This window comes from Podarcis cretensis, assembly GCF_951804945.1.
Source record: "Podarcis cretensis genome assembly, chromosome: 6".
In the NCBI taxonomy this organism is placed as follows: Eukaryota; Metazoa; Chordata; class Lepidosauria; order Squamata; family Lacertidae; genus Podarcis; species Podarcis cretensis.
Window position 1 is genome coordinate 4,628,400 of NC_137175.1, and position 16,077 is coordinate 4,644,476.

At 48.3% G+C, this 16,077-nt stretch overlaps 1 protein-coding gene across 2 annotated transcripts in view; it reads left to right on the plus strand.

Annotated features, from left to right (window-relative positions):
* RSPO4 (R-spondin 4) overlaps positions 1-4,437 on the plus strand; it is a 35,283-nt gene extending 30,846 nt beyond the window's left edge. For both annotated transcript variants that reach the window (XM_079979998.1, XM_079979997.1), the window contains exon 6: positions 1,911-4,437. In XM_079979998.1, the coding sequence (XP_079836124.1) occupies positions 1,911-1,993 (83 nt within the window). In that variant the 3' untranslated portion in view covers positions 1,994-4,437. The remainder of the gene's footprint in view (positions 1-1,910) is intronic.
* Positions 4,438-16,077: the final 11,640 nt, after the last annotated feature.

Here is a 16,077-nt window from a genome sequence, read left to right on the forward strand (position 1 = left end):
CCATGAGGCAATTCCCCCCAAACTACACCCACCTGCAGTGCCAGATTTATGTACAGTGGTACCTCGGGTTACATACGCTTCAGGTTACATACGCTTCAGGTTACAGACTCCGTTAACCCAGAAACAGTGCTTCAGGTTAAGAACTTTGCTTCAGGATGAAAACAGAAATCTGGCGGCGTGGTGGCAGCAGGAGGCCCCATTAGCTAAAGTGGTGCTTCAAGTTAAGAACAGTTTCAGGTTAAGAACGGACCTCCGGAACAAATTAAGTACTTAACCTGAAGTACCACTGTATAAGCTAAACAAGCTATAGCTTAGGGCCCCGCTCTCTTGCCCCCCCCCCAAAAAAAATAAAGGAAAAACTGGATTTCCAAAATATAGGATAAAAAAACCACATAAAATAAAACCTACATACAGCAACAGTGTTTTGTGTTGTGTAGGCTCCTATGATGTAAGTAATGGGCCCCACCTGCTAGCCTGCTCCCTAAAATATCACTGGTTTCCTCATTTCTGTATATAGGGTGCCTACATTCTGCATGGACTGGTTGCACGGCCACATGTGCAAATGGCATTAGATACCTATTAAGTCCATAAATTGCTATCTAGCATATATTCAACACAAAAATCAGCAACAATTTGTTGTTGACAAAGGACAGCTGGACATATAAAGGGCCCCATTACCTTCAGTCGCTGAGGGCCTCATCAAACCGAAATCTGGCCCTGCCCACCTGCCAATCAACTGGTGATGTCACTGGGTCGGCAGGTGCATGGACTGCAGTTCTGCATTGTCTGCGCAGGGCAGTTCCCCTCAAGGTGCTGTGAAATTTGCCTCTGTTTGGACTGAAAGGCGAACCTCCCCACTTCCTACTTTCTCGAATGCTCTAGGGACTGAAAGTTCACACTGCTCCGAATTTTGTCCATTCGGGACACTTGTGTGAAAGGAAGAGCGTTTTAGAAGCTGAGTGGCATTGAGATTCCTACAATTCATTAAATAAATAGAGAATACACTACAAAGCAAGACAAGGATGTTTTAAATAACACCAGCGTCCCCCAAGACTCACCAAATGGCAATTGCGAAACAATAAAGGATGGCAGCAAACCATCACTAACAGGAAACAGAACAAGATGCGGGTTGGTGGGTGGGGGGTGGGCAAGGAGGCTAAGCAACCTATTTCCCATCCCATAATACTTCCACCCCTGCGAGCAGGATGCTGCTAAGGCTGGCATTCTCAAGATCTCTGCATGGAATAATGTTGTTAACTGAAACTGCTTTTAGATGGGTTAAATGGTGTCCTCAGAATGGTGTAAGTGTTTTATTGTTTTAAGACCAGCACTCTCAGAGTGCTTCCAGGCTCTTGCTCTTTTCCGGTGAGATTCAGTTACATACTGGCATGTTCAGGTTGCAGAATCGCAGTCGATTGGGACTTCTTGCAATAAATAAAGTCCTTTGACGCAACTGTTGTCTAACCTCCCTGCTAACCAACTGAAGCAAATGCTTGCTAAATTGCCAGCATCATCTAATCTGGTTGCAAACACATCAGGGTGAATGCTCAGCAAATAGGGTGTCTGGAAACACCCTAAGGACTTGTAGGGCTGTTCATGACCTGATCTCCTATAAAATGCTAATTTAGATAGTATTGTGGGATACTAGAGTCATCAAACCATCTCATTCTCATGGGGAATTCACTACTTTCCTCCCTGCCCCCCAGCAGTTATTTCCTACACACATTTTTGCAGCAGTGAGGAGGTTTGCTACTACCTCTAAATCCACATCTGAAACTAAATTATTTCCACAGAGCCTGGAAATGATACATTCAGTGCTAATAGCAATGCATATCCCAAGGGCTTCTGTTTTTTGCATGTGGCATGAAACAACCCCCTAAACTAAACGTGGTTCTGGTTTTGCCTTTCAGAGAACAAGGAAAAGAAAAAGAACGCAAAAAGGGAGAGGAAACAGAGGAGGAAGAAAAAGCTGGAATCTCTCATGGTTATTTAATCGCCGTCAGAGCAAGTGGAAATGTCAGGGAGGGGAGCAGTACATGAGGCAGTCCAGCAGGGGGCATCCTAGTGGACGAAAAAAAGACCTTCTCTCTCTGCCTCTGCGAGGTTCCTTCCTCAGCTGTTTTTGCATTGTTGTTGTTTTTCCATCTTTTCCATCCAGATCACGTTGCACAGTCCTTCTTTCCAGAAAGAGAGAAAAGGAAGCCTTTGCGGCCTGTCAGATGTTTCCCCTTTAGAGGTCCTAATTTGTTGCCACACACGCATCTCCCTCCTCACCCCCAGATTGCCGGCACAGACAGAACAGTATGGAAAAGAACGCTGGGGGCCGTACGGTGTTGTGTCGCTGACACTCCCTGCACAGCCTTCATTGGAAAGGCACCCCAGAGGGACTCAGAGAAGAGCGAAGGAGGAGGACGATGTCTCCCAAAGGACGGAAAGAGGCTGTAATTCAAAGGTGGAACACCTGTTTGGGGCTGGAAAAGACCTCTCTGCCTGAACCCCTGGCCAGTGTAGACAAGCTGAGCTAGATGGACCAATGACCTGACTTGGTATGAGGCAGATTCTTTTATGTTCCAGAGGCGGCACGTCACCCTGACTCAGTGGCTTGTAGGCTTGTGTTTGTTGTTGTTGTCATTTAGTCGTGTCTGACTCTTCGTGATTCCATGGACCAGAGCACGCCAGGCACTTCTGTCTTCCACTGCCTCCCGCAGTTTAGTCAAACTCAGGCTGGTAGCTTTGAAAACACTGTCCCACCATCTCATCCTCTGTCATCCCCTTCTCCTTGTGCCCTCCATCTTCCCAACATCAGGGTCTTTTCCAGGGAGTCTTCTCTTCTCATGAGGTGGCCAAAGTATTGGAGTCTCAGCTTCAGGATCTGTCCTTCCAGTGAGCACTCAGGGCTGATTTCCTTCAGAATGGAGAGGTTTGATCTTCTTGCAGTCCATGGGACTCTCAAGAGTCTCCTCCAGCATCATAATTCAGAAGCATACATTCTTCGGCGATCAGCCTTCTTTATGGTCCAGCTCTCACTTCCATACATCACTACTGGGAAAACCATAGCTTTGACTATACGGACCTTTCTTGGCAAGGTGATGTCTCTGCTTTTTAAGATGCTGTCTAGGTTTGTCATTGCTTTTCTCCCAAGAGGCTTGTGTTCATCTCCTTCCAAAGCAATGCAAATATACCACAGGTGTTCACAGCTGGGTTGATAACCAGCTCTCCTGGCTTTCCCAAATGGGCTGACCCAACTGCCTTGCACCCTTTGCCTGGGAGCAGGTGAGCTCACCTAGCAGAACAGATGAACGGAGGAAGCTGGCTAGGATCTAGCAGCCCCCCCAGAGTATCTTTCCTCCTAAGAAGAGGCTGGGAAGTCTTTCAATGCGTTTGCTAGGCCGCCACGCAATGCTTGCTTTCTCTCTCTCCCGCCTCCCTTCCCCAACTTGGAACCCATAAAGGCAGGATCCTCTCTGCACGGATGCCAAAGTGGTTTGCCCGGAGTATCTCTTGATCTCCGTCTTCTTCACGCAGGAGGAGTTGTGATGGCTGGGCAGTTGACAGGGGCTCACTGATGCATGTGGAAAGTCCAGCAAGCCAAGCCCTAGACCTGTTGAGACCTCCAGGTCACCCTCTGCGCTGCTTCTCCAGCGCACTTTCGTTGGAGAGGCTCTTGCTGTTGCCAGGACACAAGATGGCTCCATGTCAAAGAAGTCTTTGAAAGGCCTCCAGTGGTTTCTCTCCATTCAGGCGACCATGAGGGGTGCATGAATACCCCCCCCATATTGTTCTTGCATTTGTTTTTGGCATTAATAACGCCACTCCTGTCGTTTATTGAAATGGCAATTGTTTCATTATTCACTTGCAAAAAAGCTCCTTTCTTCTGCAGGCTCTCCTTCCTTTTCTCGTTTATTGTGGCTTGTCCCCCAAATCTGGATGCAGCGGCAGCAGAGTTTGATTTCGTTGGCTGCATCTTCCCGGCAACCCCTGCTTTATTTTCCCAGAATGCCCCTGGGTGTCGTGTCATTCTGGAGCACGGGGAGAGGAGTGCCAGCTGCCATTAAATGACCTGGAACGACGCAACACCCAGGGCATTCTGGGAAAACAAAATGTCTCCTGTTTCCACTTCTACTGCAGGAACTTTACACATACTCCTGAATGACACATGAGGAACGAGTGCATATGGGATATCAGTCATGAACCTAGTTTTACCCATCCCTATTGGCATTTGTGAGCTATTGGCTTAATTTTGGTGCATTTAAAAATTTGTTACAAAATGAATGCATACCGCTGTACAGGGGGAGAATGGGGAAGAATTTGGGGTCTGAGCAAGTGGTGCTCTAAGGCTACAGCCCGAACGGCACTATTCAATGGGCTGGATCCAGACTAGGTTGGCTGAAGTTAGGGCTCATTGAAATCAATGAGACAAGTTGGTCATAACGACTTGGGGGGGCGGAAGAAGGAGGGTGTGGTGGGGGCGGATGCCCCAGGTGTCACTACTGAGGGGGGCGACAAAACGCCGGACGGCACTCACCGCACGGCCTGCAGCGCACCTGAGCCATGCGTCTCTCCTGGGACTGACGCGGTGACTTGGGTGCCCGCAGGCTCTGTGCTGTTCCAAACGCTCCACCTGCGGCCTCCCACTCAGCTGTGAGGCAGCTGAGTGGAAGGAGGCAGGCAGTCGCCTCGGAGGCCCGGCAGTTGTCCTGCTCCAGCTTGCCCCACCCCATGGGCAACTAGCTCCACCCCCTGGGTAGCTGGCCCCACCCCTGGCGCAGGGCACACACACAGCCCCAGGTGTCTAATCGGCTTGCTCCGCCACTGAACGACTTACGTCTCATCAATTTCAGTGGGAACTAAGGGCAACTAATGGAGCCGAGCCATCAAGGTCATAGCTGTCAACTTTCAGATTTGAAAATAAGGGATCAGCAGCCTCAAAAATAAGGGATCAGCAGCCTCATCTGTCCTGGGGACAGTCTACGGGATATCTAACAATCCGGGATAGCAGCGGGAAGCGGCGCTGGAATAAGGGAATTTCCTGCAAAAAAAGGGAAGGTTGACAGCTATGATCGGGGCTGACTTTGGATTCAACAAGCGTGGAGGGTCAAGGAAGGACAACACTCTTGCCAGAGAACTCCTGGAAGTGTCTCCAGCTCCTGAAATGCCCCAGGACAGGGCCCAGAAGAGAGATAACCCAACCCAGTTTGTACAGACAGATCATGAGGATTTATCCTGTAGTTGGAGCTGAGCTGTGTCTCTGTCTACCATCTGCTACAATGGCGTTGCAGAGTTTCCACGTCAAAATTTTGAAGAGAGAGCGAGTGTGAGAGAAAGCACATTTGCTAAATCAGTCCCATAGCCGTAAGCCTTCCTGCTACAAAACCTCAGATTTGAAAATTAACCTGGGCCCTAGGGTTGCATTTCCCTGACACAACAACACAGGAAGCTCTCTTGCATGACCAAAATCTATAGCAGCGATGGTTTCCCACGAGGCCCAAACAGGGAGGAACTTCCCAGTGGAGAACTCCTGTTAGTTCTACAGGAAAAACGAAGGAAGCAACATTGCTCTATAAGTGGCGAAGGAGGACGACCTTCAAAACCCACAGCTGAGCAAGACCTTTATTGGGATAACTGAGCAATACGTCACAAAAGTGGCGTGAGCTTTTGAGTTCCACAGAACTCTTCATCAGCCTAGAGGTTACACAAACTGCAGGAAGTGAGGAGGGGTGAAAGGGAAAGGGGGGAAAGTACAAAATAGCACCACATACAGCCCCCGACCTGCATCTTGGAACTGAGTCTACATAGTGACCTCGTGGCTAAGTATCAGCTTAATTTTTAAACTTAAATAATAATAAATAAATCCTCTCCCCCTTCCCACTTTATGTTGTCCAACTGAAGGTTTGTGGAGGGTCCAAAACCGCAACAATCTACCCCCTTTACTTTATTTTAGTTACTTGCCTTTGAGAAAACTTGCACTGTAAGCCTACATAGGTACATCTCTTCAGCAAGATGCAGATTTTTGGATAGGTCCCTGTGATTCTGGATGAAAGCAAATTACATTTTATTGTTTCTATGAATAATATATATATATATATATATATATATATATATATATATATATAATATAGAGAATTTATTTCTAGAATGTCAATGTATTTAAAATGCTCTTCCTCATATAGATTTATTTCTTCAATTTTGTTTTAAATGTAGTTTTGTTTTTGTTTTTAAAAAGATGCATTGTAAATAGCAACCTCTGTTTGAAACCTTATCGAGACTTAGGCTGAAAAAAACAAATGTGATTGCATGGAAGATGGACACAACCGCATCTTAAAAGAAAAGTTTTCCAAGGAAAGGGATCTTTTGGTTTTTTTACATACACATTTTTTGCAGCTACCACCTGGGGGTGCAACAGAGTAGAGGATGGCTGGTACTCCGTTCTTGCATTTAATACAATTTCTGCTGTTGCCTTCTAGTGAATGCAAGTGAAACGCAAAATCAGCAACTGCTACGGTTTTGTATATTCCCTGTATCACCTTCAAAAGCAGGGAAGCTGTCTGATTTGTTTGCTTTCCAATAAAAAGTTCTTTTTTAAAAAAAACCAAAACTTCTGAATGTGTGCATTATATGTTGTTGTTTAGTTGTTTATTTGTGTCCGACTCTTCGTGACCCCCTGGACCAGAGCACACCAGGCACTCCTGTCTTCCACTGCCTCCCGCAATTTGGTCAAACTCATGCTGGTACCTTCGAGAACACTGTCCAGCCATCTCGTCCTCTGTCGTCCCCTTCTCCTTGTGCCCTCCATCTTTCCCAGCATCAGGGTCTTTTCCAGGGGGTCTTCTCTTCTCATGAGGTGGCCAAAGTCTTGGAGCCTCAGCTTCAGGATCTGTCCTTCCAGTGAACACTCACAGCTGGTTTCCTTCAGAATGGATAGGTTTCATCTTCTTGCAGTCCATGAGACTCTCAAGAGTCTCCTCCAGCACCACAATTCAAAAGCATCCATTCTCCGATGATCAGCCTTCTTTAGGGTCCAGCTCTCACTTTCATACATCACTACTGGGAAAACCATAGCTTTAACTATACGGACCTTTGTTGGCAAGGTGATGTCTCTACTTCTCAAGATGCTGTCTAGGCCTGTCATTGCCCTTCTCCCAAGAAGCAGGCGTCTTTTAATTTTGTGACTGCTGTCACCATCTGCAGTGATCATGGAGCCCAAGAAAGTAAAATATCTCACTGCCTCCATTTCTTCCCCTTCTATTTGCCAGGAGGTGATGGGACCAGTGGCCATGATCTTGGTTTTTTTGATGTTGGGCTTCAGGCCATATTTTGCGCTCTCCTCTTTCACTCTCATTAAAAGGTTCTTTGATTCCTCCTCACTTTCTGCCATCAAGGTTGTCCCTTGCTTATTTAGAGGAGCATTAAGCCAGGGATAGGGAACATGTGGCCCTCCTGGTCCAGTTGGACTACAACTCCCATCATTCCTGTCTATTGACCACATTTTGATGGAGGCTGGTTGGAGTTGTAGCCCGAAACATATGGAGGCACCAGGTTGCAGAAGACTGACAAAGGAACCAACAGGAATGCAAAAGCCTTCTCCCATCCATGACCCCCAACACCGACATTCGTAGAATCATGGAATCGTAGAATTGTAGAGTTCGAAGGGACCCCAAGTCACATTTAGTTCAACCCCCTGCAAGGCCGGAATCTCAGTTAAGGCATCCACAACAGATGGCCATTCAACCTCTGCTTAAAAACCTCCAAGGAAGGAGAGTTCACCACCTCCCGAAGGAGACCGCTCCACTGTCAAACATCTCTTACTGTCTTAAGTTCTTCCTAATATTTAGTCGGAATCTCCTTTTTTGTAACTTGAATCCATTGATTTGGGCCCTACCTTCCAGAGCAGGAGAAAACAAGTTTGCTCCACCTTCCATGTGGCAACCCTTTACATATGGCTCTAATAATAATAATAATAATAATAATAATAATAATAATAATAATAATTTATTATTTATCCCCTGCCCATCTGGATGGGTTTCCCCAGCCACTCTGGGTGGCTTCCAACAAAATATTAAAATACAGTAGTCCGTCAAACATTAAAAGCTTCCCTAAACAGGGCTGCCTTCAGATGTCTTCTTAAAGGCAGGTGGTTTTTGTTCTTCTTGACATCTGGTGGGGGGGGGGCGTTCCGCAGGGCGGGTGCCACTACCAAGAAGGCCCTCTGCCTGGTTCCCTGTAGCTTTGCTTCTTGCAGTGAGGGAAGGCCCTCGGTGCTGGATCTCAGTGTCCGGGCCGAACGATGGGGGTGGAGACGCTCCTTCAGGTATACTGGGCGGAGGCCATTTAGGGCTTTAAAGGTCAGCACCAACACTTTGAATTGTGCTCGGAAACATACTGGGAGCCAATGCAGGTCTTTCAGGACCAGTGTTATATGGTCTCAGTGGCTGCTCCCAGTCACCAGTCTAGCTGCCGCATTCTGGATTAGTTGTAGTTTCTGGGTCACCTTTAAAGGCAGCCCCATGTAGTGCACATTGCAGTAGTCCAAGCAGTAGTCCAAGCATTGCAGTAGTCCAAGTGAGAGATAACCAGAGCATGCACCAACTCATATCACCTCTTGGACTCCTCTTTTCCAGGCTAAACATACCCAACTCCCTCAACCATTACTCATTACTCATACGGCTTGGTTTCAGCACCCTTGATCATCTTGGTCACCCTCCTCTGCACATGTTCCAGCTTGACAATATCCTTCTTAAATTGTGGCGCCCAGAACTGGACACAGTGATCATGGCTGTAGCCTTTGGCAGTATTGTCCTCCTTTATAGCACTGCAGTGCTCAGAACCAGATGTGATTCTCCAGGTGTGGTGCGATTAGGACAGAATACAAGCTCTCAGAACCATCCCTTTCAATTGGTGGGCAAGTCAGCGGAGGGAAGGCAAAAAGATGCGCTGGTGCATTGGGTTGCCAGAACTCCAGGTTCACCTGGCTCTATCCAGGTGGCAGGTTGGAGGGTATCGACCTCCAGGTGAACAATATGGCCTTTAGTAGTAAGGTAAAGGGACCCCTGACCATTAGGTCCAGTCGTGGCCGACTCTGGGGTTGCAGCGCTCATCTCGCTTTACTGGCCGAGGGAGCCGGCGTACAGCTTCTGGGTCATGTGGCCAGCACTAAGCCACTTGTGGCGAACCAGAGCAGCGCACGGAAACGCCGTCTACCTTCCCGCTGGAGTGGTACCTATTTATCTACTTGTACTTTGACGTGCTTTCAAACTGCTAGTTTGGCAGGAGCAGGGAGTGAGCAACGGGACATCACCCTGTCGCGGGGATTCGAACCGCTGACCTTCTGATTGGCAAGTCCTAGGCTCTGTGGTTTAACCCACAGTGCCACCCGCGTTGTGTAATTGCGTAATAACAGCAATAACTATGGTGATAATAGGGCCGTGCCTGCTCCTTGCAAGCTTCAGCTCAGCAGGAGATGCCTGCAAAGTATAGCATATAGATCATGGGCAGGCAAACTGTGGCCCGGGGTCTGGATCCGGCCCAATCGCCTTCTAAATCCGGCCTGTGGACGGTCCGGGAATCAGCATGTTTTTACATGAGTAGAATGTGTCCTTTTATTTAAAATGCATCTCTGGGTTATTTGTGGGGCATAGGAATTCATTCATTATTATTTTTTCAAAATATAGTCCAGCCCCAGCAGAAGGTGTAAAAAAAATTGCTGACCCCTGGCATAGACACTCTGTGGAGGGGTTCTGCCCTCCTCCGCTCCCCTCTCCCAATTAACCTCCATCTCCAGGGCCCGGCCAATGACATCATCAGGGAATCATCACAACAATATCACCAATGGCCTCCACTAGTGACATTGCCATAGGGTCACCCCTGGATCTCAGGTTTGTGTCCTGAAATCTCAGCATCTGGGGTGCTCCTGAACTGGCATCCCTACCTATGTGGTGGAAATGCCTCATTTTCTCTGTCCTGGGTGTTTCCAGGGTTCCACCCCCTTCCCCATGCCTTGTTTTGCACCTGGCTCTGGTAATTTGAAGGGATGCAGGTGGTGCTGTGGGTTAAACCACAGAGCCTAGGACTTGCCAATCAGAAGGTCAGCGGTTTGAATCCCCGCGACGGGGTGAGCTCCCGTTGCTCGGTCCCTGCTCCTGCCAACCTAGCAGTTCAAAAGCACGTCAAAAGTACAAGTAGATAAATAGGTACCACTCCGGCTGGAAGGTAAATGGCATTTCTGTGAGCTGCTCTGGTTCGCCAGAAGTGGCTTAGTCATGCTGGCCACATGACCCGGAAGCTGTACGCCGGCTCCCTTGGCCAGTAAAGTGAGATGAGCACTGCAACCCCAGACTCAGACACGACTGGACCTAAAGGTCAGGGGTCCCTTTACCTTTACCTTACTGGTTATTTGACCTGTGGGTTCCAGTATATAACCAAGTAGTTCTTGCAGGCTTGAAGAACAGCCAGATTCTTTGGCTGTGATTCCAGCATGGCCGGGGGTAAGACTAGATAACTCATTGGAACCCATTCCAACTCTACGATTCTGTGGGGCTGCAGCAATAGCCTCCCAGAAGTGGCAGCAGCATCGCAGTTGCTTCCCAGGAGGGGCGAAGTGGGGCTTTGCAAGCCTGCCCCATCGGCCTAACGTGGGCTGGGTTTGCATCAAGTGTTCCCGTTTCTATTAGGACGCAGGAAAAGCTGGGCTAGTTCCCATCCCAACTGCAGGCCAAAGGGCAGCATCTCAAAGGAGCGATCCCGCTCAACATGTAAACAGAGCCGGCTGGGATGTTTATTTGCCCAGCTGGCACGGGCCCAGGGTGCCTGGGAGGGCGAAAGGGAGAATTCCTCCAAGTTTCTCTTGCAACATCTCTGACAAGGACTAGAAATGCGAAGAGTCTCTCTTGTGTTGTTCGGACCTGAGCAATGCCTCACCTTGGGTTTGAAGAGTGAGAAGAAGGCAATGAACCACGTTGTAGAACCTTAGCTGTACTGCAAGACAATGCAGAATTTTCTCTATCCATAAGAAGGTTTGGCCCAGGCTATCTGAAGGACTGAATTCTCCCATATGAACCTGCCTGGGCTCTGCAATCTTCATCAACATTTCTGCAATGAAAATAGGGACATTTCATTCCTCCAGCAATATATTATTGAAATACACTATTGTCACTTGTACGACTTGTATACAGTGAGATTACACAAGCACCCCCATTCAGATGATAATAATAATAATAATAATAACAACAACAACAACAACAACAACAACAACAACAACAACAACAACAATAAATATTACAAGAAGAAGAAGAAGAAGAAGAAGAAGAAGAAGAAGAAGAAGAAGAAGAAGAAGAATTTATTTATACCCCACCCATCTGCCTGGGTTTCCCCAGCAACTCTGGGCGGCTTCCAACAGAATATTAAAATACAATACAGTGGTACCTCGGGTTACATACGCTTCAAGTTACATACGCTTCAGGTTACAGACTCCACTAACCCAGAAAGAGTGCTTCAGGTTAAGAACTTTGCTTCAGGATGAGAACACAAATTGTGCTCCAGCCGTGCAGCGGCAGTGGGAGGCCCCATTAGCCAGTGTGGTGTAGTGGTTAAGAGTGGTAGTGGTTAAGAAGAGCGGTAGCCTCATAATCTGGGGAACCGGGTTCGCGTCTCCGCTCCTCCACATGCAGCTGCTGGGTGACCTTGGGCCAGTCACACTTCTTTGAAATCTCTCAGCCCCACTCACCTCACAGACTGTTTGTTGTGGGGGAGGAAGGGAAAGGAGAATGTTAGCCAGTGGCGTAGCGTGGGGGGTGCAGGGGGGCCATCCGCACTGGGCGCAACATTTGGGGGGGCGCTCGCACTCGCAGCTCTCTGCCCCTACCTGGCTCACTCACTCTCTCTCACTGCAGTGCTGGCTGTGCGAATCCGATCCGAGCTGCCGGGTCGCCGCCCACTGTGGAGGGGGAGGGTGCCAGGCATGCGTTGCGGTGCGGAGCAGAGAGAGAGCGAGGGAGGGACTATCTGGGGGAGGGACAGTGCAGCGGCCGCCCAGCGCAGCGCTGAGCGCGGGAGAGAACCACACCCGACCAGCCCAGGCAGCAGCAAGAAGAAGCTGGCAGCGGCGGCAGGTTAGGGGTTAGGGGCGCAAATTACTTGCCTTGCCCCGGGTTAGGGGGCACAAATTACTTGCCTTGCCCTGGGTTAGGGGGCGCAAATTACTTGCCTTGCCCCGGGTGCTGACAACCCACGCTACGCTGCTGATGTTAGCCGCTTTCAGACTCCTTAAAGGGAGTAAAAGGCGGGATATCAAATCCAAACTCCCCTTCTTCTTCTTCTTCTTCTTCTTCTTCTTCTTCTTCTTCTTCTTCTTCCTCTTCTTCTTCAGTGGTGCTTCAGGTTAAGAACAGCTTCAGGTTAAGAACGGATCTCTGGAACGAATTCAGTACTTAACCCAAGGTACCACTGTAGTCTATTAAACATTAAAAGCTTCCCTAAACAGAGCTGCCTTCAGATGTCTTCTAAAAGTCTGGTAGTTGTTTTTCTCTTTGACAACTGGTGGGAGGGTGTTCCACAGGGAGGGCGCCACTACCGAGAAGGCCCTCTGCCTGATTCCCTGTAATTTGGCTTCTCACAGCGAGGAAACCACCAGAAGACCCTTGGCACTGGACCTCAGTGTCCGGGCTGAACAGTGGGGGTGGAGACACTCCTTCAGATATACTGGACCGAGGCCGTTTAGGGCCTTCAAGGTCAGCACCAACACTTTGAATTGTGCTTGGAAACGTACTGGGAGCCAGTGTAGGTCTTTCAAGACTAGATATAATCTAACTTTGCACTAGCAAGTGATGATGAATGCTCAATAAACAGGTAGTCTTGAGACAATGCACAAGAAGAGTTTGGGGTTCCCAGAAATGGGAGGCCACTGGTTCTTGTTCTCTCTCTCTCTCTCTCTCTCTCTCTCTCTCTCTCTCTCTCTCTCTCCCTCTCTCTCTCTCTCTCTCTCTCTCTCTCTCTCTCTGGTGTTATGGTTGGCAACACACTGTTGTGCAAAGAGGGCCTCTTCAACTTCCCTGGCGATGCTCTCAAAAACAAGCTTGGCCCGGCACTGAGAACTGCGACTGCCGTTAATCATGTCCCGGGCTTGGTGGCGAGGCCTGAAGTCTGTAGAAGAGGCGTGGATGGAAAAACCGGTTACCAATTCCTTTGAGAGTAATCAACTAAGTTTGAAAGCCAGCTATAGTAGAACCATTTTTCATTTGTTGACTGACAACAGAGCAAAATTTCTCAAAACAAAAGCCTTTCCATCTCTGGGATTATGGAATTATTTTAACTGGAAAGAGTGTGTATCACAAGATCACTCGCCCCAAAGATGGTCCAGAAAAAATGACCCTAATAAGAACTGTGGAGAAATTTCAGGGGGAGGGGGTCAGTAATCTGTTTTTAGTCTACAGTTATTTTAACAGAAGGGATGCGGGTGGCACTGTGGGTTAAACCACAGAGCCTAGGGCTTGCCGATCAGAAGGTCGGCGGTTCGAATCCCCGTGACGGGGTGAGCTCCCGTTGCTCAGTCCCTGCTCCTGCCAACCTAGCAGTTCGAAAGCACGTCAAAGTGCAAGTAGATAAATAGGTACCGCTCCGGCGGGAAGGTAAATGGCATTTCCGTGCACTGCTCTGGTTCACCAGAAGCGGCTTAGTCATGCTGGCCACATGACCCAGAAGTTGTACGCCGGCTCCCTCGGCCAATAAAGCGAGATGAGCGCCCCAACCCCAGAGTTGGCTACGACTGAACCTAATGGTCAGGGGTCCCTTTACCTTTATTTTAACAGAAGTCTTAAATTATTGCTGCTAATTCATACTGATGATTTTATTGATTTATCTTTCTCGTAAACTACATTTTTTTTAAAAAAAATCAAGTAGGATCTACCCATTATCACTAAGATTCCACCCCTGAGATTCAGGATCTAAGGCTCAGGAGGAAGGTTGTAATTCCTGAGATCATCTCGCTTCGTTCTTTTGTGTGTGTGTGAATTATTGAGCCCATGCTGATTCACAGCTCTTTCCCGTCCTTAATCTTATTGTTCCATACTGCCCCAGTCTCCGAGTGGTGAAAGACCCCAGGCGTTTGAGGTGCTTAGCCAGGTTCTGTTTTCTTGGAATGAAAGTATGCAGAGACTGTGGTGTCTTTCAGATATGTGGTTTCATTTACACACATATACAACCGGAGCGTAGGACGGAGGGGCTCGCAGCATTAACACCCCCAACAGATCTCGCTTCTCCATTAGGTTTCCAGATGCCCCCTAGTCATGGGTTTGTATCCAACAAAACGTGTCTCTTTTAAACCTGCTTTGGGAGGAAGGACAGGATATAATTTGAAATGACAGATACATTCATATAATAACAGGCTGGTGTTCAACGCACGAGAATAATCCACACCCAAAATTAAAATGGCACCAAAGCGAATGTTTCCCACCGGTACGTTCCTTAGTGCTGACAAACTTGGTTATGGGCAATTTGTCTTATGCACAAATGTTTGCAAAGCAATTTGGCCCAATGCAATGCATTTTTCTGTGTTGTTTTCACTAATACATGCATATATATGCACACTTATCCTAGTATCTGTGTTTATGAGTGTTATGTACTGAGCTGAATAAGATCCAAAAGGCAGCAGTCTGATTGGTCCTAGAACAATAGGGTCCAGAATGCAGCAGTCTGATTGGTCCACAGTAGCCACCCAATCCAGCTCCAGGTGGAAGTGAATCCGCAACCTGATTGGCCTACAGGAGAATCCCGGAATTAGCCAATCACGTGGGGCCCATTGTGTAAATAATGTATATAAAGCAGACATTCTGGGAGAACTTCCATTCCTTCTCACCACTATGAGCTGAATAAAGAGCATAAAATCCACTCTCGACTCCGAGTATATTTCAATGAGCCAGAGAACTGCATTGCAAAATTCGGGAATGTGCAAATTTCAACAGACAGCTGTGTTTTGGTCTGTGTCTCTTTTCAGAAAGTGGGACTCAGGCAAGTTTGCCTTTAAATGCAAATCAAACGGACTCTCCCATCCTATTCAAGAAGTCTCAGAAGTCCTCTCAAGGACTCCAAATCCTTTCTGGCTTGAGAGAGAATATCCCTTGATGTGAGAAAGGTTTACAGGCGAGCCTTGACTCATTTCCCTGGGACGTTATAAATAGACCACAGAGAAGGAGGAAGCCCTGAATCTAATCTGAATGCGGCTCAGCTGAACCCAGCAAGGTCACAGCTGGTACTGATCAAAGAAGGATTTGCTGAGTTATGGCATGAATTGCAGAGGGGTGCTAAGAAAGAAACACTCTTTGCTTCAGAGGCTTGCTGTCTGCTTTGCCTCCTAGGACGGGGCCAGGGTGCCAAACTCTTGCAACCAAGCAGCCTCTGACTGAGGAACTGGTGCAAGGCTAAGAGGCAGAAAGAACGAGCAGGGTGTGCAACTGAAGCAGAATCTTCAGAAAACACTGAAAGGGGGAGATGGGAGAGGTGAAAGGCAGTTTGCATTCAGAGACGATCCTATCTGATCTGAACTTTCGGGAACAACCAAACCAGGGCCATCTTTGGGAGTTTGCATGCTTCTGATGGAGCAAGGCATTTGTACGAGGTACCTGGGCCAAGTTGGGTACCATATCAGCCATCTAGAGAGAGGCTGTGGCCCCTGCATTCCTGTGGCGCCTTCAGCCCAGTCACTCTGCCTCCTATCTCTTTCAAACGACAAAATACTGTTTCTTCAAGCCAACTGTAACGGCCTGGGACTCGGAGCCAGAGGAGTCTCAGTCCTTTGCCTCAGGCGGCAGCTGAACCTAGTCTGGGGTCTGATTCTGAAGAGCCCCAGTCTGCACAGGTTCCCCTGCAACAAGCACCAGCTGGGCCAAGTCAGGGGCCTGAGCCTGCCCTGGCTCCAGATATGGGGATTACCTTGTTGCCTTCAGCTGGGCCATCTCTTACAGCTGCTCCACTAACGGTTGGGTCAGGGGAGGCTGAGGTGGCTTCTGGGTCTAGTAACTCACCGACGTCTCCCGAGCTGCAGAGACTGAGGTCTGAGAGAAGGAGAGACCTGAGTACTCGCAGGAGGAG